General features: G+C 41.3%; 4 protein-coding genes and 3 non-coding genes across 9 annotated transcripts; 5 read left to right on the forward strand and 2 right to left on the reverse strand.

Moving 5' to 3' along the window:
- Positions 1-4,182: 4,182 nt before the first annotated feature.
- Positions 4,183-9,929, forward strand: LOC104450329 (protein S-acyltransferase 21). Of its 2 annotated transcripts, none has more exons than XM_010064842.3 (10): positions 4,183-4,602; positions 5,267-5,383; positions 5,470-5,590; positions 5,867-6,072; positions 6,814-6,882; positions 7,493-7,564; positions 7,703-7,831; positions 8,146-8,226; positions 8,338-8,541; positions 8,871-9,929. In XM_010064842.3, the coding sequence occupies exons 1-10, from the start codon at positions 4,558-4,560 to the stop codon at positions 9,759-9,761; spliced, it is 1,935 nt and encodes a 644-aa protein (XP_010063144.2). In that variant the 5' UTR covers positions 4,183-4,557; the 3' UTR covers positions 9,762-9,929. The 2 variants fall into 2 exon arrangements, with proteins under 2 accessions (XP_010063144.2, XP_010063145.2); XM_010064843.3 differs by having other exon boundaries at positions 4,184-4,602; positions 5,882-6,072.
- A 651-nt stretch (positions 9,930-10,580) lies between these two features.
- TRNAD-GUC lies at positions 10,581-10,652 on the forward strand. The gene has a single exon. It is a non-coding gene; the product is annotated as a tRNA-Asp (tRNA).
- A 430-nt stretch (positions 10,653-11,082) lies between these two features.
- Positions 11,083-11,154, forward strand: TRNAD-GUC. The gene has a single exon. It is a non-coding gene; the product is annotated as a tRNA-Asp (tRNA).
- Positions 11,155-12,067: 913 nt separating this feature from the next.
- On the forward strand, positions 12,068-16,396 carry LOC104452136 (MLO-like protein 9). Its single transcript, XM_039314617.1, has 15 exons — positions 12,068-12,199; positions 12,556-12,613; positions 12,755-12,975; positions 13,728-13,844; positions 13,934-13,991; positions 14,158-14,246; positions 14,369-14,443; positions 14,510-14,598; positions 14,710-14,759; positions 14,863-14,903; positions 15,011-15,184; positions 15,425-15,460; positions 15,541-15,608; positions 15,741-15,801; positions 16,061-16,396. Exons 1-15 carry the CDS (start codon positions 12,068-12,070, stop codon positions 16,394-16,396), a joined length of 1,605 nt encoding a protein of 534 aa, XP_039170551.1.
- A 1,395-nt stretch (positions 16,397-17,791) lies between these two features.
- TRNAW-CCA lies at positions 17,792-17,863 on the reverse strand. The gene has a single exon. It is a non-coding gene; the product is annotated as a tRNA-Trp (tRNA).
- Positions 17,864-17,934: 71 nt separating this feature from the next.
- LOC104450333 (protein MULTIPLE CHLOROPLAST DIVISION SITE 1) lies at positions 17,935-20,376 on the forward strand. Of its 2 annotated transcripts, none has more exons than XM_010064846.3 (5): positions 17,935-18,086; positions 18,199-18,444; positions 18,811-18,977; positions 19,125-19,512; positions 20,008-20,376. In XM_010064846.3, exons 1-5 carry the CDS (start codon positions 17,982-17,984, stop codon positions 20,203-20,205), a joined length of 1,104 nt encoding a protein of 367 aa, XP_010063148.1. In that variant the 5' UTR covers positions 17,935-17,981; the 3' UTR covers positions 20,206-20,376. The 2 variants fall into 2 exon arrangements, with proteins under 2 accessions (XP_010063148.1, XP_039170845.1); XM_039314911.1 differs by having other exon boundaries at positions 17,953-18,104.
- A 1,271-nt stretch (positions 20,377-21,647) lies between these two features.
- Positions 21,648-26,577, reverse strand: LOC104450334 (monosaccharide-sensing protein 2). The gene is made up of 5 exons (XM_010064847.3): positions 25,665-26,577; positions 24,883-25,443; positions 23,079-24,028; positions 22,477-22,664; positions 21,648-22,309 (listed from the first exon to the last, which is right to left on the reverse strand). The coding sequence occupies exons 1-5, from the start codon at positions 25,741-25,743 to the stop codon at positions 21,865-21,867; spliced, it is 2,223 nt and encodes a 740-aa protein (XP_010063149.2). The 5' UTR covers positions 25,744-26,577; the 3' UTR covers positions 21,648-21,864.
- Between the last annotated feature and the right edge of the window lie 933 nt (positions 26,578-27,510).

Genomic DNA, 27,510 nt, shown 5'->3' on the forward strand with positions numbered 1-27,510 from the left:
TTTTGCTAAAAGAAAATTCAATTTCAATTTTGATGTGAGTGGCTTTTTAATTTCTTGTTTCATATTTGAACTAATGTAGATACCAAGAAAGTTGGAGTGGACGTGAAGAAGATTGGAGCTTGTGTGGAGTCGTGCTCTTAGGATTGCTAGAAGACATATCCCTTGCATTAAAGTGGAGAAATTTTCATTTTTTTTAATAATTAAATTAAGGCAATTGAGTTGTGCATTGCCTTTGTGGTTTCATATCATGACTAATAAATAGTGCCTTTCTAATTATCTGCTTGACCATGAGTGAAATACATTTCCATGAAATTTCAATTGTGATCAAATGAGTCTACTCTATATTATCCAAATAGATTATGAGATATAAATACAAAAGAAAAGGTAATCTATCGAATTAGTCGATATTGGCTTTGTCACGAGTATGTCCTGACATAATGAAAATTTTACAATATGCAGAAGAATGTCAATCTCTCACGTGGCATAATGCTAGAGCATGATTCAGTGGTGTTATAAGGTAGTCGATCGAAAGTTAATTTATGACTATGTGTTTATGTGAAACAGGAACTGTCTATATCATTCACTAGAAGTTAACTCTGAGGAATATGAACGAATGGCAATTTGCCGTACGACACAATATCGAATATATAATAGTCACGCTAATTTAGACATAGCCTAAAATAAGGCAATAAGGGCCCTCCTCATAAAAGCGTTGTTGTCATTTCAAGGATGCACTTTCGTCGACTCTTTGATGAGTCATAACCCCAAATCAAATGTCGAGGGAACAAAACTTGTTCTCGTTCCACGGGACAATACGGCATCTCGTTGTCTTCTTTGTAGCTAGCTAACCTTTGATGACTTAAAAACAACAATAAATCTTTGATATGGTGTCACACGGGAGGCAAATAAAAGCATCTAATATCTTTGTTGTTTGAGGCTAGAAAAATGTAAAAGGAAAAAGAGAAAAAAAAACATGGTCCACCACCCTTTTGACAATGATGTTTACGGACTCGATGAGTAAAGTTAAACTCACTCTGCTAACTTATCGTCCATCAATTAAGAGAAGCACCATAAGTCCGGCGGAAAATGATTTCTCGTTGGGCCAATTCTCACCACCACCTAAAAAGGTCCTCCGGCGACGACAGAGGCGCCGGTTGCTGAAGCAAAAATTCTCGCCAACCAATCACCCCATGCTCTACTCTACTGTTCTGGTTTAATCAGCCTTAGTGGGTTCTTCTCTCGATCCATTTCACCTCGTTCCTGGTATGTGACACCGTGTTTTATGCCTTGGAAATTATGAATATCGCCCCCGTTAACAAAAACATATGATCCCCTCTTTTCTTTTCCGGATGCAGATTAATTTTGTGTCGATTCGTCCTCGAACCCGAAACATCCAACTCCAGTTGTCTTTCCATCATTGCAGAACGCCTTCCAGATGGCATTTTCCTTATGGACTTGGGTGTGAATTGTTTCTCATGCATGATCTGATCCCATTTGCCATTTCTTTTTTGGTTTTTTATTAGTAGGGTTTTTAATGAATCCACCTGATTCAGAAACTCTGGTGCGATATGATGCTGATGGACATGGCGCCATGGGGTTGATGCGGTCGGAGATCAGGTGGAGATCGTGCTTTCATGAGAACGTGGGAGCTATTTTGAGTAGGGTTCTTTTCCTGGGTTGCGGTTCTTGTGCGGCTACATCACCCAAGAGATTTCTACCATAAAACCTTTCCTATAGACAATCATTTCCTTTTCTTACCTTCTTCCTTGGATGAATTTGCCAATATTTTGGAAAGTGTTAAATGATCGGCTAACAGCACCTTAGTACATCCGCCTTAAATTTTAGGTGGGCATTTTAGATGGGTTGACGATGTTCCGACATAGATCAAATAGATGTCATTTTCTTTTTTTCTTTTTTTTTTTATTTTGATTGCGAATAATGAAAAGTTGGTACAAGCTCAAATGTCTCAACCTATGCTCGAACAGATTAGGTCACCTGCGAAGAAGGCAACCTTCAATGATCAAATGGCCAAGGCCCCAACGAATTGGCACAAGGAAGTTACAGAGAGGAACCGACAGCTCGAAAAGGTTGGGCTCGAAGGAGATAGCTCTTCCTCTTACCCATCATCGAAATCGTGGCCAAAATCAACCCCGGTTCTCGCTACATTACATCGCACTTGCTGGACAAGTACCGAGCCAGTAATGGTGAAAGGCTCCCTATCTCGCTATTGCCTAGTTTCCCATCAAATCTTCATCAGATAAGGACCGGGTTCTTGAGTCCGTAGACGTAGATGACTGAGCCCGCGAGACAGGCCCACCAAGCAAGCATCATTGCAGAGGCACACAGCATTGAGTTTTCCTTTTTGTCGAGTCGTAACAATTAGGTCTTCTTTGTTCTTGATCTGTATGATTAGAAAAGGTTTGCCATTCAGTTCTCGATTCATTATGATACGTGAAAAGCCCGACTCTCTCATTTTCATCGGTAGCGTGATTTCCGTTTCACAGTCAACGTCGCCAAATTCGCATACCTAAGGCTCTATTTATTAATTATATTTACTATATAAAAATTGGTATATTGGGCTAATTACCAATGACGAACGGAAACCCGCAAAACAAATCCAACGATATCTCTGATGTGGCAGAGGGATCCCACTGCAAATTTTCAATTTTGCGGACAGAGACATCGGCAGAAACAAAATAAGCAAAAGATTCCAAATCGAGAAAATGCTGCCATATTCAAATGGAATCTGGGGGGCCCACCTCTCTGCCGGACGATTAAAAAACGAACAAGGCAACTTTATCATGAAATCGTCCCCTCTCGAGCGGCCCATATTTTTCAGATAAAGACAAGACGGAGATGAGAAACAAAAAAGGTTTGAATTTTCAATTTCTTGATTTTAAAGTCCACGTAGGTACGGGGTGGGAATATAATTTTTTTATTTTATTTTCCGAGGCAGCTCACTTGAGCGATGCACCTTCCCATCAAGTCAACTGCCAGCATCTCGTCTTATTTAGGCAGAAAGATAAATAATGTCCCCCGACAATTTTTGATCCCATTTTTACAAAAAGTCATCTTTTGTTTTTCCCGTCACGTCGTTTTCCGAGACGTTAATCGTTTTCGATGCAAACCTATGTGTCAAAAAGAAAACCCGAAATTCGATAATTCTTTTAAGCTAATTATGAGAGTACCAAATCTAATCCGATCTCCCGATGTATAACGAACTTCCATGTCTGAATTTTTCGATTTTCCCCTTCCCTATTTTAATTGCGTAAATGAAAAAAATGGAAAAAGACGAAAAGATAGAGGGCACGAAAGCAGAAGCACATGAGGTGAATTGGTACGGGGAATCTGATTTTGACCATTCAACGGAAGCACGGTACAAGATATAATTTGATACTACCTCCAAAAATGTCGCAATCACCATCGACTTTCTCTCCACTTGAGGCAAAACGGAATTTGATGATTGTCGGTCGTGATCAGTGGTGCAAAAATGAAATATTGCGTGTCATTTGCGTGAACTTTCTCGATAAGACTTCATTGGTAGGAAAGTACCCTCAAGCCTTTTGATAAAAAGGAAATTTTGTATTTGAAATAATTCGACTTTAAAGGCATAATTTTTGCAATGTGAAAGTTATGTTTGCGCATATTAATTAGTTAAGAGACACGGATGTTCATGTAGTTAAAAAAAAAAATTAAAGGCGTGCTTGTTTATGACATGAGCAATTTAAAAATATATATTTTTAAAAGCGATCACTTATAATGAATTAATAGAAAGAATAATTCATCATTTTCTATTAATTCATCATGCACATAAATACTAAGCCCTAAATTAATGTCGATAATGAAAATATTTTTTATTAACTAACTTTAAGCGATACGAATCATTTTTTTAAAAAAATTAATTGTTAAATTATTTATTTTTGGTAAAATAAACGGAGTTTAAGTGAAAATTTCTACGAAGCAAAAACTATAACCTCTAGGGCCGGCTCCTCGGCGTAGAGCCGTCCCTCTAACAATGGCCACCCAGAAATTGGAAAAAAAAAAGAAAGAAAGAAAGAAAAGCGTTTGGAGAAATGATTTATTTATTTTTGCCGAAAAGAAATTCATTTATTAAATAAAACCATTAAAACTAAATAAAATACGGTCCAACACTATTCTATTTTTCTCCCCCCCCCTTCTCTCTCTCTCTCTCTATCTCTCTCCGTTTTCTCCTCTTCTTCTTGTGCTGCTGCTGCTGCTTCTTCTTCTTCTTCTTCTTCTCCTGCTTCTTCTTCCGAGGCTCAGCCATCGGAACTCGAACTCCCGCTCTCCAAGCCCTAAAATTTTTCTCTCTCGTTACAGCGGCGGGTATCACCGAGTCGCCACTCGTGTTCGACTCGGCGCCATTCCTTAATATAACCTCCTCAGAACTCCTCCTCCTCCTCCTTTTGGGTGCACAGAGAAAGTTCGGTCGCGAAGCACTCGCCGGAGCCTCCGATGTCGGACCGCACTGCCTCGCCGCAGTGACCCTCGCGCGCCGGACGCTCTTGATCGGCGACCTCCGACCCGGTTCCGGCCATGTCTAGGCGTCACGGCTGGGAACTCCCCGCTCATCCCTTCCAGGTAACTGCACTCCCGTGCATCCCACGCTCGCTCGACTGCTTGCACCAGTGAGCAATTGCATGGCGCGTTTACTCGCTTGGCGTTTTGTCGCGTGTGGAGTCTTTGCTTTTTCGTGGATCAGTGAACGATGCGGACCGAATTATGGTTTCCTCGTCAATCTATTTGGATAAAGCGTTGTAGTGGCGCGGGTGGCGATCGTAGTTTTCTCCTTGTCTTTTGGAGCTGGATCTGGTCACTGATTTGCGTGGACGCTTTACGACTTTTTGGTGTAAGCCGTGAAAGCTTCGCGTAACTGTTCAAAGTCAAATTTAGATTCTTTTTCTGAAAAATATTTTTCTCCGATTTGAACCTTTCGCCACGAGACGGAACTCCACAGTAATTCTCACATGAAATTCCCTGTTCCCCATTCAGAAATTCTTGGACAGTTTCGCAAGCCGTACGAACCATTTTCACGAACTTTTTCTGCCTGAATGTTATTCGTTTAATTTATGGGAATCGGGTTCAGTTTTGAATCCGGCTAACTTACCTGCAGAGAAGCCTTTCATGTCGTGCTGATATCATCATGGCGTCGATAATCTTTCGAAGGGCTGAAATTTCATGATGCGTTCCAAGCACAGCGGTCGTCATTTTACCATACTTGACTCATCTTTATCGATGTTTGCAGGTGGTGGCGATAACAGTGTTTTTCTTGCTATCTGTGGCATTCTATGCCTTCTTTGCTCCCTTTCTTGGAAAGGAGGACATATACGAATATGTCGCGCTCGGTGTTTATTCATTGTTGGTAGGTGCACTTGGACTCTTTTTTCCTGTTTCGTGTGAATATGCTGCTGCTTTTATATCTCACGGTTATAAACATTTTTCTTCTAGGCTCTCTCCGTATTTACACTGTATGTCCGGTGCACTGCCATCGATCCTTCTGACCCTGGGATCTTGGTCGAAGTCGACAGAACTTCAGCGTACAAATCGCATAGCGGAACTGATTTAGATGGTTGGTGTAGTTTTTGTTGTTTTATTATTGTTATTATGATCCAGGGAAGAACTTGCTCATTAAACTCTAATAAGGCTAATTTATTTGAATTTTCTTTCCAATCTGTCCTTTTCTTTGTCTGGACCAACTCAGCACACACGAACATTTTCAGGGTAATTTTTTACTCTAGTCCCTGCTAGAGGCTGAATAATGAGTCACTCAATTTGCTGGTGTGAGAAGCACTACATGTACTTGGTCTTTCCTACCTTTTCGTAGATGAGCTTCATATATGACCAGGAAATACTGTTTCAGTGGAAGAGCCTCGCAAAGCAGGTCTGAGGAATGGAGAAGAATCTGGTAGTCATAATGCAAGTTGCTATTCGATGTTGGGGGGTTTTTTCTGTGGCTTCCTTGTCAAGGAAGATTGCCGCAAGGATGAAGATCATTTGGAGGAACAAACAGGAGACGAGGATGCTTTATTTTGCACTTTATGCAATGCTGAGGTAAGATCCTGAAATCTGGTTCATGGCTCCACCAGCCCATGGTTACCTTTAAATGTGGAGCTGGCTAGGCGCTAGGAAGACATGCCACAGGGTTCCTATAATAGAAAGCTTATGCATTGGTGCAACATATGGAGGCAGATATAATTAAATTACAGAATTTCGAACTGAGTTGGTATCCCTGCCTCTATAGAGTTTGAGGTACTTGAATCAGTTGTTTAGCTATGCCTCATTTTCTTGTTGGAAACCTTATAGGTCTTTTCAGTCTCCTTGGAGTCTTGATGATCTTGTAGTTAGATGGAGAATCTTGAATTTGGAACTAAATGGCGGTCATTTCTCCTTGTTCATTTGTTTGTTCGTCTGTTTGTCTTATTATATGACAAATTGGGAATTGGAATGTGTATCTTGACTGACACAATTATGATGGAAAATTCATGAGCAACAGCATTTCACTGAATAAAAACATATGTTTGCCTCTTATAAACAATTTTTATGCTCGATCCCATTGGACAGGAAAGGCCTGATTATTGCCGTTGTTTTATTGTGCTTAACCCAGCAAAGATAGATTGGTACTTCTTCAGAAAAGTGCATAGTCCCATGTGATTCACTATTTTCTGTTCATATGAATAGTACTTCAATCTGTTTGTCGAATCCTATTGGGGATTTTACCCTGCCTTTCATGGTACATTCTGAAAGAAGAATGACAAATGACTCACTCCAGAGCTTGCATTTCGTTTCTCTCAGGTACGCAAGTTTAGCAAACACTGCAGAAGCTGTGCCAAATGTGTTGATGGATTTGATCATCATTGCCGAGTAAGTTCTGTGCGCTCATGAATGGCCTAATGGTAATTAACGTCTATAGTTTCCATGGATGTATTAACAAAGGGATGGCTCTAAAAGAATATTTGCAATAGTGATGTAGGGAAAATTCCTTAAAAGTTGTCATATTCGGAAAAATAAAAGATACCAAAAAGAACAAAAAAGGGGGCTAAATTAGAGTTGAATTGAAGCTGGAACAGAGAGAAATATTCTAGGTTATAAAAACCAATGATGTTTATCGAATGAAGAAAAAGCTAATGACAAAGAGACTCAGCCCATGATCTAAAGTATATATAACGCTTACAGAAGAAGGATAATCTCAGCCCATGATCTAAAGTAAGAACTTCTAAATCAATGGCTGGAGCTCATTAAAAATCACGTGATTGGCATGTGACTATTTACTAACCTAAAGCATAATAGAAGACTTAATAAAACAGAAAAGACCTAGTCTAATGGAGACAGAATTATGGTCCTACATCAAATAGGATCCAGTCCCTTAAAGCTGGATTTCTTACCATCATTTGCACTTGTGTTTTGGGATGTTATGCTTACGTTAGCTTTTATGTGTTGGGGAGTGTCTGACTGTATTGCATATTCTTTTCAGTGGTTGAATAATTGTGTGGGAAGGAAAAACTATGTCACCTTTGTGTGTCTCATGGCCGTAAGCCTTATTTGGGTGAGTTTTTGTTCCTTGCCAACTGTCCATAACGTCAATTTACCTACAGATATGTTAGTTTTCTCCTCCTAGTCACATTTCCTTAATTACATTTCTTAAATGGACTGATGCATTTGCTTGGGCCTTTATCTTCATCAGCTTGTTGTTGAATTTGGTGTGGGAGTTGCTGTCCTTGTCCGGTGCTTTGTTGACAAAAAGGGCATGGAAGATCAGATAATTGACAAGCTTGGAGTCGGATTCACACGGATTCCCTTTGTCATTGTGGTGGTATGTTGTTTCCTTTCATTCACTTCTTCATTGATAATGTAAGTTTGGCTATCTGAATGAAAAAGTGGGTATCACTTGGTCAGTTGACTGACTCTCTCATGCTTTGCATGCATTGTTGTTTATTTGAAGTACGCATAATTCTTTAGGTCACACTTTTTTGTGTATGCTTTGGTTGAGTCATGTCATAGACTCTCTGACGTACTTCTCTGCTGCTCGCGATCCTGAAATTGAGGATGACCTCCGAGCAACTTGCTTTCCTCAACACAATTAATTATGGAGATGATATTGCTATATCACGGGTTCTTTCCTTGCAGACCCTATGTACTGCCGTCTCTTGTCTGGCCACTGTCCCTCTTGGAGAGCTATTCTTCTTCCACATGATTTTAATTAGAAAGGTTTGGCAATGAACCATGCCTCTTCTTTAAAATATGAAAAAAATAAAAAATTATGCCTCCTCCTAAACAACATTCTTTCAATCGGCATTTTAGTGTACTTATTTTGTGCAGGGTATAACGACATATGAGTATGTAGTTGCAATGAGAACACAGAGTGAAGCACCTGGACCATCTGTAGGAGGTGATCTGCAGAGTCTTCCATCTTCCCCAACTGGTTCAGTTGTCACCGCTGTCAGTGGAAGAAGCTCTCTTGGAAAGGGCTTACAATATAGAGGTGCTTGGTGTACCCCTCCAAGAATTTTTATGGATAACCAGGTACAAGTTATTCAGTATGCACATGCACTTAAAGCAGTTAATGCGCAACAAAGCCTGGAGGAATTTAGAAAAGCATGTGTACTGGGAGAGAACTTCAATGTAAAGCTAATATTGTGTCCAAATTTGTTTTCCCTATATCCATAAATAACAGGATTTCAAAAGTATTGTGTCTGGTACAAAAAATAAAGGTGATGTTAGATCTAAAACTTGGTTAAATGTCAAATGCTGCTTCCTCTGCACCTGCGTGTATGCAGATGGAGCTAGAATCTTTGTTATGGACCATGCTGACTGTTTTGGCTGAATATATTTCCCCTTGTTTCGTTGAGCAGGATGAAATCATTCCACACTTGGAGCCAGGACGCCTCCCCTCCACAATTGATCCAGATGCTACCCAACCTTCAGACAAGGGGAGAAAGATGCCCCAACGACCTGTTCGCATAAGTGCATGGAAGCTTGCAAAGTTAGACTCTAAGGAGGCAATCGACGCAGGTGCTAAAGCGAGAGCATCTTCGTCCGTTCTACGTCCCGTAAGTTCTCGACATCATCCATATGATGCTGACCACTTATCCAGCAGCAACATAAGTGGAAGAAGTAGCCCGGTCACTTCTGACTTAGGGTTTCACAATAGAAATGCTAGAGCAGGGACGTCACGAGCCAAAAGTCCGTATCCACCGAGCCGGACTAGTAGGGAAGATACCGAAACCTGTGGTCACAGCCTTAGCAACATGAGCAGTCCTCACCTCTCTAATCTGACCACTTCTCCTTTTGACAATCGAATTGCCAACCGAGATCACTTAAACCCAATATATCAGTCATCAGCATCCCAGTCTCCACGGTCGGCCAAACAAAGTGAGGGAAATGAAAATTCTCTCCACGTGAATGTGCCCCAGAATCCTAATAGGAAAAACTCGGGTGCAGCTGAGAGCACTAGATCTTCAGTGTATTGGGATCAAGAAGCAGGGCGGTTTGTATCATCGTCTAAAGGTGTCGGCTCGTCACAGATACCAGGGGCCGAGCTTCTATACACTGGTCAATCCATATTCTTCAGCGGCCCTCTCGTGAATGAACAACCAAACAGAGGAACGGGGAGTGGGATTGTGGCTGCTAACCGGGAAAGAGGGTCGACATCAAATTATTATCAGCAGGGTAGATCGCAGAGGGGTGGTCAACTACCTGTTTTTCTTCCGAGTGATTACCAACGATCGTCTCAGTTCCCTTGAACGCTTAGATGAGCACCTTGTTTGAGCGTAGATCTAGAGCAGACACATCATTTTCGACTCCACTCCATTTCCTTGTGCAGGTTTTAGGTGATTAGTTGGTCTGTGTACTTAATTGTTCGAAATGCTCTCTCTCATCCATTCTATTAAAAGCTACATTTTCCCTTTCAAGCTTCTACGGGTATATATCTTTGATTGACAAAGCAATCTTGAATTTGACTAGAGTTCCAAGTTGGCTCATCCAATGAAAATGAACTTTTATATATTGAGATATTGACACATATAATCATTAAATTTTGGCTCTATATGTAATGTGGTATTTGAATTTTAGCCAAATATGTAATATGGTTCATGAATTTTCAATTTGTTGAAGGGACAATTTTAAACATTTTCACATAATCTAGAGACTAAATTGAACATACACAAAAATCTAAAGACCAAATCAAACAAGTTGAGAATTATAGATTGATTCGATTAAAATGAACTTTTCTCTTTTTAATGGTGTTGCGATTGAAATTACTGCAATCTCATATAATTTGATTTGGAGAATCACATAAAGTTAGAATTTTTAGCATTTATAGGAAAATAATAAAGTGCTGCAATCTTATCTAACTTGATTTGGAGGATCACAAAAAGTTGGAATTCTTATAGTCTTTACGGGAAAATGGTAAAGTGTTGTCAAAATAGGAAGTGGTTTAGCGGTTCTTATATGGTGATACGGTCGGCTGCTCAGGGAGGTGTAAGAGACATAAAACCTGAGAGCAAAAGCATTATCATATTTATTAGATATTTATAAATACATACGAGCCACATGCCACACGAGTCGTTGTAGTATAGTGGTGAGTATTCCCGCCTGTCACGCGGGTGACCCGGGTTCGATCCCCGGCAACGGCGCTTTTCATTTTGTCCATCGCATTTTTGGCTCCTCCTCTACCGCTGTTCTCGTTACGTTTTGATCGGCGGGAGTTTTACCCTCCTGCAGAGTAGCTATTTGATGAAATGCCGAAGAGGGCGTAGATGATATTGTGCTTGCGCTTTTATCATCTGTTGCCGCCGTCACCTCCTCAGTTGCCCACCATCACGGCGGTTATGTCGATAAAGCTCCTTCCTCCATCTCCGCGTGGAAAGTGATGGTGGCGGCTGCACCATTGCATTGCAACTTGCAAGGACACGAGACACTCCCACCGTTCGCGTTTCCTCGTCAAATCGGCGCCATCCAACCGTCCACGTGGTCCACGGTCGCACGGGAGACAACGGACCCGATCATGCATGACGAGACTTAACAGATTGAGATATTATTGTTCATTGACACCTCGCCAAGGAAGTCGTTGTAGTATAGTGGTGAGTATTCCCGCCTGTCACGCGGGTGACCCGGGTTCGATCCCCGGCAACGGCGCTTTTATTTTTATAATTTGTTTTTGTTGTTATCAACTTCCTTTTCCGATTTGGTCCGCGCTTAGAAATGCAATTATGTTTGATTGGTGACCCCCCCATCCATGAACTGTCACTACACCGTCTCATTGTTCTCTGCAACATGAACAGATGGATGTTCAGTCGACACGGTTGCATCTCTGACGTTCTCTGTCTTTGCACGAACTGTCCTCCTTATTCCCAGCTAAAGTTTCGTGTACATTGTAAGAGGAAACCAGAATCAGATGGTTCTAGTTCTTGTGTGTTCTTCTGGCTCCTAACAGTGGTAATTAGTAAGGCAATGTTTCTCATCCCAAGTAACCATTTCTCTTCTTCACTTTCCATGCAAGTTCTTTGGAACTCCGGCTGGAAGGGCTTTACCCCTTTTTATTTTTGCAAGAGACAACCTTTATTTTTATTTTTTTTCCCTAACGATTGAAAGAAAAGACTGTGTCGGTGTGTGCGTGTGTGCGACTTTCCTATAATTGGACAGGATGTAACCAATTCCCTATTAACACTCCGTCGTTTGTGGGTTCTGAGGAAGGGGCAAGCTCGAAATTAGTCTCTGAGAATCGGGTCGATCTTGATGGACAACCGGCGAATGAGTCTCTCCGTACATCCCCTGCTTGAATACCGTTATGAGGAAGAGAGAAGGAGAGGGAGAGACCTCCATTAGGCCAATGTCCCCGGGAGGAAAGAGAAGAACAAAAGAAGGGGGGAAAGAAGTTGGTTTTTTGTGATTTCAGCAAATCCTAGGATTCGTTTCACTTCTTCTAATTGGCATGCTGCAGCCGAAATTTTGAATGAATGTGACTACTACCTTTTCTGTTTCCCTTCTTGAAGAGATCGATCAGCATCAAGGGTTGGATGATATAAGTTTCGTTTGAGCTAATTTAGAAATGGCTGGTGGCGGCGCAACCGCTGGTTCGAGGGAGCTCGATCAAACGCCGACGTGGGCTGTCTCGGCTGTTTGTGCGAGCATCGTCTTGATTTCCATCTTATTGGAGAAGGTTCTTCATTCTGTGGGATCGGTAATGGATGGAACTCGTTCTTGCTTGAATGTTTTTGGCATGTCCATGTAATATGAATCTTTCCGTTCTCTTGCATTCTTGCGGTTCCATTGGACCGTGGGCATAGCAAGAGGGTCAAACTCCTTTTTGTTAAAGCTAGCCGACACCGCTTTACGTGATGTTCAAAGTATGTCGAGTGGATTCTTGTTTAATGACGCGCTTCTTCGTGAATTGGGAAGAAACAAGATGTCATAGATTTGGACATCTAAATATGCTTCTCCTGATCTTCCCTTTCTTCTTTTCCTGAGCTTTGTCCATCTTCCTGTCGCTATTTTCTTTATGGTTCACATTAGTAACTTATGTTATGCATCCAATAGATATTTCGTAAAAGGCGCAAGGCAGCCATGTTAGAAGCTCTTGAGAAGCTGAAAGGAGGTGAGGCAACAGCTTCTATTTGCTTCTCGACATTATGCTTTTAGGCTTTCCGCATGTACACCCGTATGTGTTACACGTCTTTCCTTTTCAAATTTGTAAAAATTTCTTGTGCAGCCACTTAATCTGTTTTTAATGCTGCAGAACTCATGGTTCTTGGATTTATTTCGCTGCTATTGACGTTTGGGCAAACCTACATAGCTAAAGTCTGCATTCCAGAACGTGCGGCAGATACGATGTTACCGTGCCCCCTTGCTCAATCTAATCATCATGGAGACAATGCAGCTGGTGATAAGGGGGAGGGGGAGGGGGAGGAGGAGGAGGAGAAGAGGCAGAAGCAGGAGAAGGAGGAGGCAGCGGCAGCGGTGAACATCACCGCCGGCTCCTCTGGTTCGCACATAGGGTCTTAGCGGCTGAGAGTGGAGGCGCAGGTTGTAAAGCAGTAAGTATGATTTGCTAATAGTGCTTTGAGGATTGGTGTTCGAATATTTGCAGTGTGACACTTTCTCGCCAAACATGGACAAAGTACGAGTGTGCTGAAACATAATTGGCAAAAGTAAGGAGTGAGGGCAATCACACGTTATATAATTTGGTTCATTAGAAGGTTGATCATTTGAAACTAGAACAAACATGATTTTTAAGGAAAGTGTGTTACAGGATAGGATGAGTACATCACGGTCCTCTGTTGTGGACTTCGTCATCATTCATCTCATTTAATGACCCATCATCTCTATATACTTTTGGGCCAATATTTGAGCACCATTTCTTAAAAATTTGGATGGTACACTGTCTTGGCACATGTTCAAGTGCTTTTCTCCTAATTTTCAGATGCGAATCACTTTCATCATGCCCCTAACCTAGTTAGTAAATAAAGTACCTGAGTCACTGCACTGGTTCTACTACTGAGCAATTTGCCTCTCTGGTCTGTCACAGGTATGACTGCATTAGCGCTCCATTTCCATGGAAAACTTTGATTCTTTTCTGTAAAAGAATTTTCTGCAAACGGTTGTTTCTAAATTGTGATCAGTCTTTTAATTCTTAGTTTCCTACGCAGATTGCTTACTATGTGCGCAAACTTTTCTCCTAGATCTTCACTAATATAGTTGTCTTACTGTAGGGGTACGTGTCAATGGTGTCCGTTAATGCGTTGCATCAGTTACACATTTTCATTTTCTTTCTAGCAGTGTTCCATGTTCTATACAGCGCAGTGACCATGACACTTGGAAGATTGAAGGTGATAAAAGAATCTGATAGTTCACAATGTAGTCCACTCCCTGAACTTTCAACAATCCTAAGGAACGGATGCGAATTTTCTCAATGCAGATTCGCGGATGGAAAGAGTGGGAGCGGGAGACAATGACTGATTTTGAGTTCTTGAATGGTATGAAGGTGCACTTTGGTCATTCCCAATGTAGAATCTGTAATCTCCCCTGATTGAAAGCATAAAGCTCATGTACACTTACATAGCTGCGGGTTTTGCCCCATAGAATCATCAAAGAGTTCCATATTTGGGGCTGCATGATGGAGGGTTTTTCATGCTTTTCCAGATCCTTCAAGGTTTAGGCTCACCCATGAGACATCGTTTGTGAGAGAGCACAGTCACTTGGGGAACAAGACACCATGTCTTTTTTATGTCGTAAGTGATCTTTGCAGCATTTTCCCTTCCCTTTGTTAGCTTTTCGTTTCACAAAAGTTAGAAATGGATGTACTGATCTTGACGATAGTTCTGGAGAGTTACTGAAAGATCATCTCGTACAGGTATGCTTTTTCCGGCAATTTTTCCGGGCAGTTCGCAGGGCAGACTACTTGACCATGAGACATGGATTTATTACCGTGAGTTCCCCAGAAAGTCATTTCAGTTCATATTTCCCTTGTGATTTATTTATTATCTTCTAACAGGTTCATTTAGCACCGGGGAGCAAATTCGATTTTCAAAAGTACATAAAAAGGTCGCTAGAAGATGACTTCAAAGTAGTGGTGGGAATCAGGTAATGCGTTTGAACTACTATTTCTTTGAACAAGGTCTCATGCTGCATATGCTTCGGCAAGTCTTCAAGCATTTCTCACCGTCTGACATAGTTCTACCATTGTTTCAACAGTCCACTTCTTTGGGCTTCTGTGGTGATCTTCCTCCTTCTAAATGTCTACGGTATAGTTCTCTCAATCAAATTAAATATAGCATTACTATAATTTGTGCTTCTGTTTAATCTGTAAGTCAAGGAATTCGTTCATAACCATTTGACTCTTTCTAGGTTGGCAAGCTATGTTTTGGCTATCTATTCTACCTGTAGTGGTAAGAAAATTATTGACAGTAAATGTTTAAGTTATATTTGACTCTTGGAAGAAGCCTTGCTTTCTTTTGTTTCGCTATGTCTAAGTCTTTTTTGTGTTTTCTTGAAGGTAATCTTAGCTGTCGGGACGAAATTGCAATCCATCATAACACAGATGGCTCTTGAGATCCAAGAGAGACACGCTGTGGTTCAAGGGATACCCCTCGTACAAGTCTCCGACCGGCATTTTTGGTTTCATTGGCCTCAGTTAGTGCTATATCTAATCCATTTCGTCCTGTTTCAGGTAATAAATTCTCCTTTATTTGGAAGTTGGGATTATTGGACAATAGTGATCGAGTTAGCAAAAGTTTAGATCCTACTTACTCGCACATCTGCAATGACACTGCAATGGGCATAGTAGCTTTCTTAACAGATGACGGCATGTCATGATGTTATTGTATAGTTCTTGTTCGTGTTAGCCTTTCCTTCATTTAATATTATGCTCTGTGGAGATTTCCTCACTAGTCTGTTACATTCTGTGCAGAACGCATTCGAGATTACCTACTTCTTTTGGATTTGGGTAACGAACAACTCCGATTTCTAACTATTGAATTCATTCACTTTGCAAGTTGGTTTTTCTAAATCTTTCTCTTGATGCAGTATGAATTCGGTCTGAAATCCTGTTTTCACGACAATTTTACCCTTGTCCTGATAAGGGTGGCACTGGGGTAAGCCATCATGATTTGGATACGATTTCCACGTTAGTTTGTAAGAATCAAGTAGTTCCAAAAGTATTCTTTCAAGCTTACTATGTAATTTGCGTAATGATTGAACAATGAACGATAGCTTTAATCTCTCAGGGTTGGAGTCCAAATTCTCTGCAGTTATAGCACACTCCCCCTATATGCTCTTGTCACTCAGGTACACGACTTCCGCTGCATCCCTCCATATCAACTGATGCTAGCTAAATGTGTTCCTTTGCATTTTTTTAAGGATGTTTTTACGGTAGACACAAAACAAAAAGCACACTCAGGAGGGTTTTAGGAGTCAGGAAATAGTCTCACCTCGTCTAAAATGCAAATGGCTGCGTGCTTGCCATACTCTCTGCCATATATTGCACTAAGAAGACAAGAAGATTGCTAATCATGTATGCATTTTCCCCCTCATTTGGGAATACCAGATGGGATCGACCATGAAGAGATCGATCTTTGACGACCAAACTTCGAAGGCTCTGAAACAGTGGCACAAGAACGCCTTAAAGAAGAAGACTGATGGGAAAACAGAACTTTCCACTAGGACTCTGGGTGGAAGCCCTGGAGACTCGCCCGAGCATTCGCCTATGCATGCACAACAACCTCATCCTACAAAGATCCGTCCCTCAGATAATGACGCCCGTTCTCTGGACAACAATGCAGCAAGCATCACAGCTAGTGTGGACGTTCCCGGGGAACGCAATACCCAGAATAATGACAAAGGCTCTCCGTTCGGTCAGCACGATCTACTATCTGGTCCTTAATCATATTATTAGCTTCGACAGTCGCAATTTTCTCCTACAAACTGTGAGCATGCTGAGAATCGTCTTGTCACGATGCCCTCCAAAGTCGGAAGATGTTTGTTGTGGTTGTGGGGGTGTCCTTGTTTCCTGATTAGGTACTGTTTATCCTGCAAATTGATAAAAGGGAAGTCAGGACCATCATTTGTCGAGCCACATGCCTTCTTTCCGCATCGGCTTAAGTACTTTCCGAAGCAAAAAAAAGACCCAGGAACCCAGTCTTGTAGGTAGTATTCTCAAAATTCTGTGTCCAATTGTTGAATAGTTTGTAGGGTACCAAGTTCTGCTCCCCAGTCTGCACCTGATTGTGCTTTGTCATTATAATAGCAAATGTGTTAGAAAGTGGATTCTCTTGCGTTTGGATGACTTGATCCCAGACTGTGAAACCTGTAAATTACATTACTTAATGGATGAGTATATATATTCATTGGACTCCAATTTTGTGTTACTCTTCTATGCCTCGCTTGTCATACATGTAGATTATCGTGTGCTTATCTATGTTGAGTGTAGTCATGCTTGTTATTTCGTTAGTAACATGATCACATGATACATTATTTTGGTCCTCACAGTTTATAACTAAGGGGTATCGATGTCGTGATTGACTATCTCGCTAACTTCTCAAGAATCGAGAAACTTATTAAAAAACACCGCGGAAAATCATAATTAAGATAAAAGCTTATTTGATGACCTCAACACACTTTCATAGTTTTTTTTTTGTCTTTGACAAACACAAGTCTAGAAATTGACAAGGTATATATTTTGTTTATAAGATTAATGAGTGAGTTGATTTTATGGTGCATTTAGCAATTATAAGAAAGGTACTTCAAAGGATTTAAAAATAAGAGGGATAATGATATAAGCGGTTCATGAACTTTACCATAATATGCAATGTAATCTCTAAATTTTTAATTTGTTCAACATGTTTAATTTAATTCTTAGATTATATACAAATATTCAAAGTTGGTTTCAATCGAAAAAAAGAAGAAAAGATATAGCTATGGACTAAATTGAATACGTACTAAAAGGTTAGAGATTATATTGAATAATTTAAAAATTTTAGAGATATCGTTATATATTGAGCTAAAATTTAGGAACCACGTTGAATAAATTTAGAGTTCATGACTCATATTATATATTAGGCCAAAGTTTAAGTATCGTTTGTGGTATTTTCTCTAAAAAAATAATCTAAGAAAAAGATACTGTTCAAAATGAACTGAAGCTGTTAGCAGTTGGAAATGAACAAACGAAAAGAATGGCCAGAGAAAAATCCTCAAGGTGCTCTAGTAATTTTTTCAGTGTCAAATTAACCCAAAAAAAGAGAAGTCTCGGACCGAAGAGGAATGATAAAAACGTGGGGATTGAACCCGACGTGAATCGAACACGCAACCTTCTGATCTGGAGTCAGACGCGCTACCATTGCGCCACGGATCCACGGCTGAAACATTCCTCCCACAAATTTTATATCTTTGCATTACCAATCCCCCCGGCCAGAGCCACCAATCTCTTTCGCAACGGAAAATCAAAGAACCCTAAAACGCTCTCGCTCGCCATGACCGCGAGCACGACGCCTTCTCCGACTCGTCTTCCCTCCCGCCATGCCCTACCCAGCATGTCGCCAATTTGGTCCCTTCACGCTCCTTCCGCCTCTCTTCAGGTGACCTCGACGTCGGCAGTTCCGTGACTTCTTTTTTGGGTCTTCTTTCTTGCTCTGAGTTTCTCTCGTCCCGGATAAGTGCTTGACTGCGTGTGGGTTCGTGGTTGTGCAGCCTCGCGTTTGCGTTTTGGAGCGCCGGGTTTTCTCGAATTTGAGAACGGGGTTCGGGTCGAACCGCGAGAATGTGCGGTGGAATGTGGTTGGATCCAACGGAAGGTTCGTGCTGAGAGCGGTTGCGGATCCGGTGAGCTCTGGCGAACCCAAGTCTGATCAAGAAGAGGTCGTTAAGTCAGAGGAAGGAGACCCATTTGCTAAATTCCATGGCATTGTCACTTCTTTGCCGCCGGTTGTTTACGTGGTAATCTCTCTCTCTCATTCTCATTTTCATTTCATTGGGGTTTCTTTCAGTGCTAAAGGAAGAAGCGCAAATGAACGCATTGAAAGAACAAAAAAAAAAAACGAAATTGTTTACTGGTTGCACTTGTTAGAGCTCTACGATGCTGTTTGTTATTGTAAAGCTTTCTCGTTTATGTGGTAAATGATCGATCTGAAATGTTTGGAGCTTGAATTGGTTTATCTGTGATTGGAACCGTCTAAAGTAGGCGATGTTTTGGGTAGTATTTTCTGGCTTAACTTAGTGAGTTTGCTTTTGTTCTGTTAAGAGAGTTCAGGCGTTCATTCTAATTGCTTTGCGTTTTTTTTTTTTTTTTTTTGGGCCCATCAGATGAAAAGCAAGTCTCGTGCTGGATTTGCTTTTGCGTTATGCATTGTGACTGCATTCGTGTTCATTGTTGTGAGAGTCTTTGCGGCGAGGAAGGCAAACTACAATCGTTCAGGCTCTGTGGCTGATCTTGTGAGACGTGGGCAGTTGAGATCTGATAGAAGAGGCATGTATGATTACTAATCCTCTAATTCCTTTTCCTGGCACATATTTTTTGGTGCATTGATGTCTGAATCGTGTTTGTCTCTGTACCATTTAGTTTGCTTTTCGCTTCATCAACACTTGATTTAACATCCCCCCTGTAATTTTCATCACAGCTCCAGGCCCCTCAAATATGATGATCCATTCAACAACCCATTAGTCAAAGTTGGTAAGAGAGACTCAACGCTGGAGATGTGCGGAAAGGTTTATCGGTTGGCTCCAGTTACACTTACTAAGGAGCAACAAGCAATTCATAAGAAGAGAAGGTCACGGGCTTATCAATGGAAGAGGCCCACCATGTTTCTAAAAGAAGGTGATATGATACCTCCTGATGTCGATCCTGACACGGTGAGGTGGATTCCTGCAAATCATCCCTTTGCAACCACTGCCAGTGACATAGATGAAGATTTGGCACAAACTAATGTGTATCAGAAGCATGGCGTTCCCTTCCGCATCAAAGCTGAACATGAGGAACTGCAAAGGAAACTGGAAGCTTTACAGATGGTAAGCACTATTCCTCCATGTAAATCAGTTGGCTGTTCTGTTATTGATAATAGACCTCCTTGTTTGCATATCGCAAATGATCATCTTCAGTTCGTGTTCTTGGTTTTATGTTCTGCTTGCTTTAAACACTAGTATGTATTCAAAAGTGTGATTCATATCATTCTATTGTGCTCACTGCTTGTGTCCATGCTAAAAATGACTAAAATTTAATCAGTCTCATGGGAAAATTAGATTTTCCCAAAAAGGGGTTGAGTGTCAAATTTTGGCAATTCTTAGTCTGTTGTGTTTTTTTGTAGCATATTTTAATTTCTTCGGTAGATTTTCTGGATTCTTGTTTTGTTGGAACTTCTTGTTGTGCTGTGTCTGATCTACATACATGAAGATCAAGACAAGTCTACATATATGACTTCACTCATTCATAAGTAGAATGAACTGCCTCTGGGGTTTCTGTACCTCATCTTGTTTGATGTACTCATTTACTCGAGATTGTTGCAGGACCAGAAACTTGATAAACTCGTAATTGATCAGAAAAACGCTCAGGACTTTGAAAGACCCTATAAGTTTCAAGCATCGCCATTAGACGGTGAGCAGGGTGCCTCACGTAATCAATCATCAAATTCTTCCGAATCAGAGCACTCGTCTTCAACTTCTTCTATCAGCCAATCATCCGCTGAGGAAATTCAAAAGCAGTAGGGTCCTTTTCATAGTCTGCTTCATTTTTTACTGAGAAGTAGCTGGGAGTTGGGAAAAGAAGAGAAAATACGTTGGTTGTAAATTCAGTGGTTTTGTGTCAACGTAAATATCCCTACATCAATGTGAATTTTTGCATCTATGTTGAATGCCTGCTTCCCTCTTTCCCTTTTCCTCTCTCCCTCTCCCTCTCTCCCTCTCCCTCTCTCTCTGTCTCTCGTCACTTTTTCTTTCTCGTGAAATAAGACGTGCGTGAAAATGCTTGAAGCTAAATTGGTATCTCATCTTTCATGATCATCTTTGCTCGTGTCAAATCATGAAGTGGTTGGTTATCTACACAGTGATAATATCGCACTTCCTTTTGCTCGGAGGTTTGGCATGATCATACGATAGGTTGCAGGAACAAGACACCTTTTCGATGGTACTCATGGGACATACAAGCGTTGTTGGTATTGCCCCTGCAAGCGAAGGACGTGCCAAAAAATCTTGCTGTATGTGTCTGTTTACGCCCAAAAATGATCAAGTCATTGATAAGAACGTGTTTAACACGTGAGCATAGATAGTCACATGAGTAACACATGAACAGTACCACACATGATATCTTGTCGATAACAGCGGAGATTGGTGTTCGGCCAATCGACATTGATGCCTATGAATGACACATTCAGTTATCGGTACATGATGAAAAGCTACTGGCAGCTATCGGTGTGGACACTGGCAATGCGCAAGCTGCAGAATGTCCTTTGAAAGCATGGGAAACACAGACAGTCTGAGGTGAAGCAATTTGGAAAGCAATAGAATAACTGGCAGAGGTTCGCTTAAAGAGCATAGAGGCACGATTACGACACGAAACGAAGCAGTTGGGATTGAGGAAATTTTTTTTTTTAGAGGGAACAGTTGCCATTGGAATGTAAGATCATGGTATGCCAAGATCGTGGGTTAGTTACAGATAAACAGTTACTAGCCATCAACAAAGCCAAATCGTGTGGCAGTCAGCGCTCATTTTCAAGAAAATAACCCTCAGAAAGTAAGTAAAGAGGTCAGGAGAGCAAGAGTGTCGGGAGCAAAGAAACATTGAAATAACCGAAGGAAACCGTTCAAAAAGAATGCAACTGCTGGGAATCGTACAGAAACAACTACACATTCGTTTTAGGTACCGCCAGCAACCAACAGTGAAAAACCGCAAAATCAAACAAATTTACAATCTTTTCCCTACCATTATCTTCCTACACTCTGTATTGTCGATTAAATTTCGACATAATATCTTTATATTTTCTGTTGTCGATTGAATTTCAATATAGTTCGTTTACAACCGTTTATATCATTTTGAGTCTATACTTTTAAGACTTTGTCATTGATTAAATTCTGGAACTGTTTCTGTCTGTGTAGTCTAGTTCTATTTAATGTAATTGATTGATTTTGCCTGTCATTTTTGTTATCCTAAATTAGCGTGGAATCCTGATCTCTTAAATTAAAAGCCGGAAAATGACCTTTGGTGAAAAAAATTTCACCGTAGGAACAATTTCGGCAAAACAGTATCACGATACAAAACAATACAAAACAAGTAAGTTCATAACAAATTTGACACTACTATCCTTGAAGCCATCAGATACTCTACTCTCAACTAGCAGTACATATGAATAAGAGGCCTACTGCTTTGAATCATTCATTTTTCGTGGTAGCTATCTGCTTTGCTCCGACGGAGAAGAACTCGGTGATGACTTCAAGAGGCATGCCTTTGGTTTCCGGAACTTTCAAAAAGACAAAGACCCAAGATATGACGCACACGGCAGCATAAATGCCGAAGATGCCGGCTAAGCCGATTGACTCGAGCAGCACGGGCAGTGTATCGGTCACAATGATGTCTCCCAACCAGAAGACTAATGCGCATATTGTGATGCAGAGACCGCGCACCCTTGTGGGGAATATCTCAGAGCACAGGATGTTTGGAATAGGACCGTAAGCTGTCATGAAGCAGCAGAAGTAGACCACCACACATATGGTTGCGATATAGGAGCAGACTGTCGAGCTCGAATTGATCAGTTCGACGATTACTAATACTACAAGTGTCACAATGAGCACCGGAATTGTAGTCAAAAGGAGCGTCCTGCATCAAGGCAAATTTTGATTGAAACACCTCGGAGAATAAAAGTTGGAACATGTCTGTAATATATAAAATTACAGAAGAACGTAGATATGCCATCATGTCCCTCCAAAATCTGTGTGTGTGTGTGTGTGAGAGAGAGAGAGAGAGAGAGAGAGAGAGATGTTTACCTTCTTCCAGAGGAATCCATAAGCCTCATGCCCACAGCTATACATGGTAGCATTAAGAAAGTCGTGAATGCACTAATAAGAAATGATGCAGACTCTGTGCCGAGCCCTAAGCTTGAAAGAATATCTTCAACGCCAGCATCTTCAAGTATTTGAGGAGTGTAGTAGAGAACTCCATTTATTCCAGAGAACTGTGTATAAACGCGTTAGCAGTGCTTCCATATCAAATTCATGATCCCATTTATACATGACTTGCTAAGACAAGAAAAAGCTTTGGCTTGTCACAATTTGCCATTAAGGAAGGACCAAATACAAAGATCCAGACAAATCATGGGGTCATTTACTCAATCCCAGAACTGGACCAGAAAATGGAAGATGGATGCCTACAGACTACTGCAAACATAGAGAATGCATTTTACTGTCAGGTTAATGACTCCATGTCCTGGGAATACTAAGGCTTAACCGGATTGCAGATTACATGGATTGATGGCGTTAAGAACATGGGAAACCTTTGTTGATGTCTATTGTTATCTAAATGAGATCGAAAAAAAAAAAAAAAAAAAAAAAGGCAGCAAGCAATGGACCTAAATGAAACCACATGATACCTGCTGAAGTAGCTGTATTCCCATCCCAACAAATAATGCGTGCTTCACTCCTGGTTCAGAAAGAGCGGCCCAAATTGGACCCTTCGAGGCAGTTTCGGATGGATGAACCATGGCTGGTCCTAGTGGATGCTGATCCATAAGTTCCTTCGAATACAAAGCAGGCTGGCTAACTAAAGCAGCAGCTGGGACAAACTCATCTTCAGCAGGGACTTCAACCCCGGGAAGGGAAACAAGGGAACCACGTCGGGACCCTGGAACTCCCTCCTCGTGCAAATAGATTCTCTTAAATCCTCCCTCTTTTTTCCCATCCTCACCTTCTCTCTCAGTCCATTTCCACGCCAACTGCCAGCCACCACCAATCCCTGTGCTTCCCACCTGCTCCCCTGTTCCTTGCATCAGACTACTATGGCGCCCCATACCCAGAATACTCCCGTGTGAAGCAGGAGGGCCCCCTTCCTTCTCGATGCTTGTTGTTTGGCGCGAGATCAGTGGACTGTGCAAATTTTCATCATCATCCCCTTCACCAGCCTCGGAACCGTAATCCTCGCCTTCTTCCCTTTGCACACTTTCTTCGTCCCACTCCTCATCTTTACCACGAGGGTCTGCTGTTGTACTAAACATGCTGCCGAAATTAGGGAAAAGCATGCTTTTCATGCTTCCTGTCTCAGGAAGCTTTTCGTGGACACTGCCAAAGAGAGTAACTAGAGGGTCCATAAGAGGCACACTTTGGTTCGTCATTGTTCCCTGGCGGGAGATGAGGGCCAGAGAACTCTGTCTAGCTGCAGGTTTAGCAACCCAGGAGAGACCTTCTTCAGGTCCATATAATTTGATCCTGCCATTTTCGGAGGTTGGCTCTTGATCACCTGCTTCATCAGCCGGACCTATCATGTATTCTTCTATTGATGTTTCACCACCAATTCCAAGACCCTCAACTAATAGAGCCAGCTCACCTGCACAATATTTCGGCAAGATCTATGAATAAAGGAAGTCACAATATTCCTCTCATCAGGGAATAGCAGGTAATACAGAAACACTGATCTCCAAACAATTCAGCCTAGGAAAGGAGGGCATGCAAATGTCAGAACGCTACATTGGCCAGGCTGCTTAATTGATATAAATCTTTTGTGATGCTTCTTTATCTACTTTAGAATTGACTTCATCAGCACGAAAAGCTTATTTCCACTAAATGCATCTTATGTTGCAGAACATCTACATGCGTCAAAGCTAGATGTGCACGTCAGATTATTGCAATCATGCATCGCCAGGGCCTAGGCATGGCCTGTCATGGAGCCATGAATTACTTGTAGATGAGTCATTTTTAAGAGTATATGGGAGGCTAAATTGAAGATGAAAGCTATTGAATGGTTGCCTTGATGAGAAAACATAAGGATCCATCTTCAACTCTCCCACTGCAATGAAATTCCATATTCGCAACAATGACATCACTTGATACCAGAGAATTCATTTTTAATTGGCTATATGTCCTTAAAAACAGGATAATCTGTGCCCGTGATGAGCGGGGGCTGGCCAACTAGCCAGACTAAATGCAAACTTCTACAAGCCTCAGTCGTACCATTATTGCACATGCTTATTTCTTATCTTTATTAATCAGCCTAAAAGGACAACGTATTAAGTGCTAAATGTGTTCAACCAGCGGACCAGCTGGTGCCGCTCATTGATGCTTCAAAAATCGTACAAAACCAATCAAATAAATGAGACTCTGGTACTATCTATAAACACTAACCTTATTAATCTAGAACAATGATCTTTATTAAGCTTAGAAAGCAAGAACACAGAGATGAACCTGAAACATCTTCCCTTCCACGTAGTCTCTGGAGAACTTTTTTTGCTTCCATCATCTTCCCTTTGCTCACGAGCCACCGTGGGGACTCGGGCAAGAAAAAAACCATGAACAAAAAATAAATAACTGATGGAATCGAAAGAACCCCGAGCATTATTCTCCAGTTAGGTGAATCTGACAGAGACATCCCAAATATCATACAGTATGCCAAAAACATGCCACCCGAACCTGTGAACTGTGGAAGAGTATTTAGCAAACCCCTAACATCAGGTGGGGCAGTCTCAGATATATACAACGGGACAAGAGTAACGGCAAGACCGATTCCAAATCCATCTAACAATCTTCCTAGGCATAAAACATAGACATTGGGGGACCATAGCATCACCAAGCCACCAATGAAATACAGAATTGATGACATGATAAGCATGGGGCGGCGACCAAGCCAATCTGATATAGGTCCTGAGGATGTAGTTATGACCGTGGCTCCAATCAGTGACATAGCCACAACAAGGCCCTCTACAGTTGATCCCAAGTCAAGGTCTTCTTTTATGTAGACTATACCTCCTGCAGGATAACGCCGAGAAGAACAAAAAAAATAGAGGAAAATTTTGTCAGTTCAAATGCCAATAGAATTCTGACCCAAAAAAAAAGAAAAAAATGCCAATAGAATATACAGCACACCATAAATTCACATTCTTGTGAGAACTAATGCTAAATTCGTAGGTTCTCTGTAAATTCTGAGTAAAATAATCCAACATTCATCCTGCAAAATAATCTGTGACTACCTGCAATGGTGGCATTGTCCCATCCTTGAAGGAAATTACCAATTGTAGCAGCAAGGGCCACGAAGACAGCTCCTCTCATTTTATCAGCAACAAAATCAAGTTCTTGAAACTTGAACTCGGCTCGGCAGAAACAAGAATCAGCGTTGTCCGATGCTCACGAATCAATCAGTCGTAACTACCCTTTCACAGGCCAAGAGTTAAATGGATTGCAAACTCTAACGAACTTCATGCTTCATTGTACAGTATCCCAGCAGATATGTAGTAAATGAAAACGGCAAGACTGAGATTAAAGGGATAATTAAGGTAATTCCTGTCTCCTTTGTACGAACTCAAAGATCAAACTTGGTCAGCAACCATTCATTCCTTGAACTCCTGCAACTAAACCCACTTCAAAAAATTCGCCATGTAATCGCTCACACCCGTTTCAGCTCACTAGATCATCATCCCTCGCTCAAGCCTTATCGGCTCACACGACATGAAGTCAAAAGAGCCTCGATCCCTCAAGAGCAGAGTGCAGCAGAGCCAGAAACACCCAAGAAAACTCGAAGAACAGGAGAGGAATCATGCAGAAAACGATGCCTTTACTCTCATCGAAAGCCGGAGCAACTGCAATGCGGAGCCAAGCACTTCTGAGACTTCGAATATGGGGAAGAAGAATGTTCGCTATGGACGTCGGGGAGAAGCAAGGACAAGCCACGGTCACCACGCTAATCTTGATGCCTCCGAACGGTCCCAGCAATCGAGAACGATCGAAGTGATTTATCTGTGATTTCTTCTTTTTCTTTTTCTCGATATTGCAGTTCGAGAAAAGTAATTTGCATTGAAAAAACGGACCTTTGCGTACGTGCTCTGTATTTACTCGACAGTCGACACAGTCGGCATCGCTCCCTCCCATGGGAAGAAGACACAAAGATCTTCTCATTTTTTTCATTTTTCCTCCGATGGTCTGCGTAGTTAGAAAGTTAGAAAGGTCCCTTCTCCCGTCTGTCCAATTGTCTCCACTTACGTGGCATTATTGTCCTATGCTTACGTGCATTCCTAGATCTACAAAATCTCACCCTTTTACCCTTGGAAATTTCTCGCTAGATCTCCGATCACCGCCATTAATTTCGTGAATTTCACGTGAACATTTGTGGAGCCCAGTTTATCAACGACTATAATTCCTCTTCTTTTCCAAGCGACATTTTTTCAAGAAATTCCCTATTGTTTTATAAGATGAGAAGAGTACATATGTATTCCTATGACGAAAGAACCGATTTTTTTTTTTTTGAAGTATCTTTCACTTTTCATGATTTGCTTTGCTTTATCAAAATCTTATCATGAGTACATTCTGAATTTTTTAATGCGAAATGCACGAAATCTTTCCAAATATATGCACGTAAACTAAATAACACTTTGAATTTTAGTGAAAAGTGATCTAAAGAAAACACAGTTATTGATTAGTGAGGAGTTGTTGTGATTGATTATAAAAATAAAAAAGTAATGTTTTTATTAATTAATTACGGATCGTAAACATCACTCACGTGTAAAATTAAATTAATTGTGAATGATGTCCACGATTGTAACTCACTAATAAAAAGGGTGGTTGGCTGGAATTTCCTTCGAATAAAACCCTAGGTCCGGGGTCAAATTGTACTCATGCAAGTTCTGGCCGCTAGCAAGACCGTTGACCAGCAGGTATGGAATTACGCCATCCCAGCAAAATGCGACCTTCCATGTGGAATTATTGATCCCTCACGCAATCGGATCCCCTTCGGTCCACCTGTCTCGTCTCGTTCGTTTAACCGGTGGTTGGCGTCATCTTAGACGACAGGCATATCTCCTCTGCAGGAAGAGCTTGCCCTTT

Source organism: Eucalyptus grandis, chromosome 6 (assembly GCF_016545825.1).
Source record: "Eucalyptus grandis isolate ANBG69807.140 chromosome 6, ASM1654582v1, whole genome shotgun sequence".
NCBI lineage: Eukaryota > Viridiplantae > Streptophyta > Magnoliopsida > Myrtales > Myrtaceae > Eucalyptus > Eucalyptus grandis.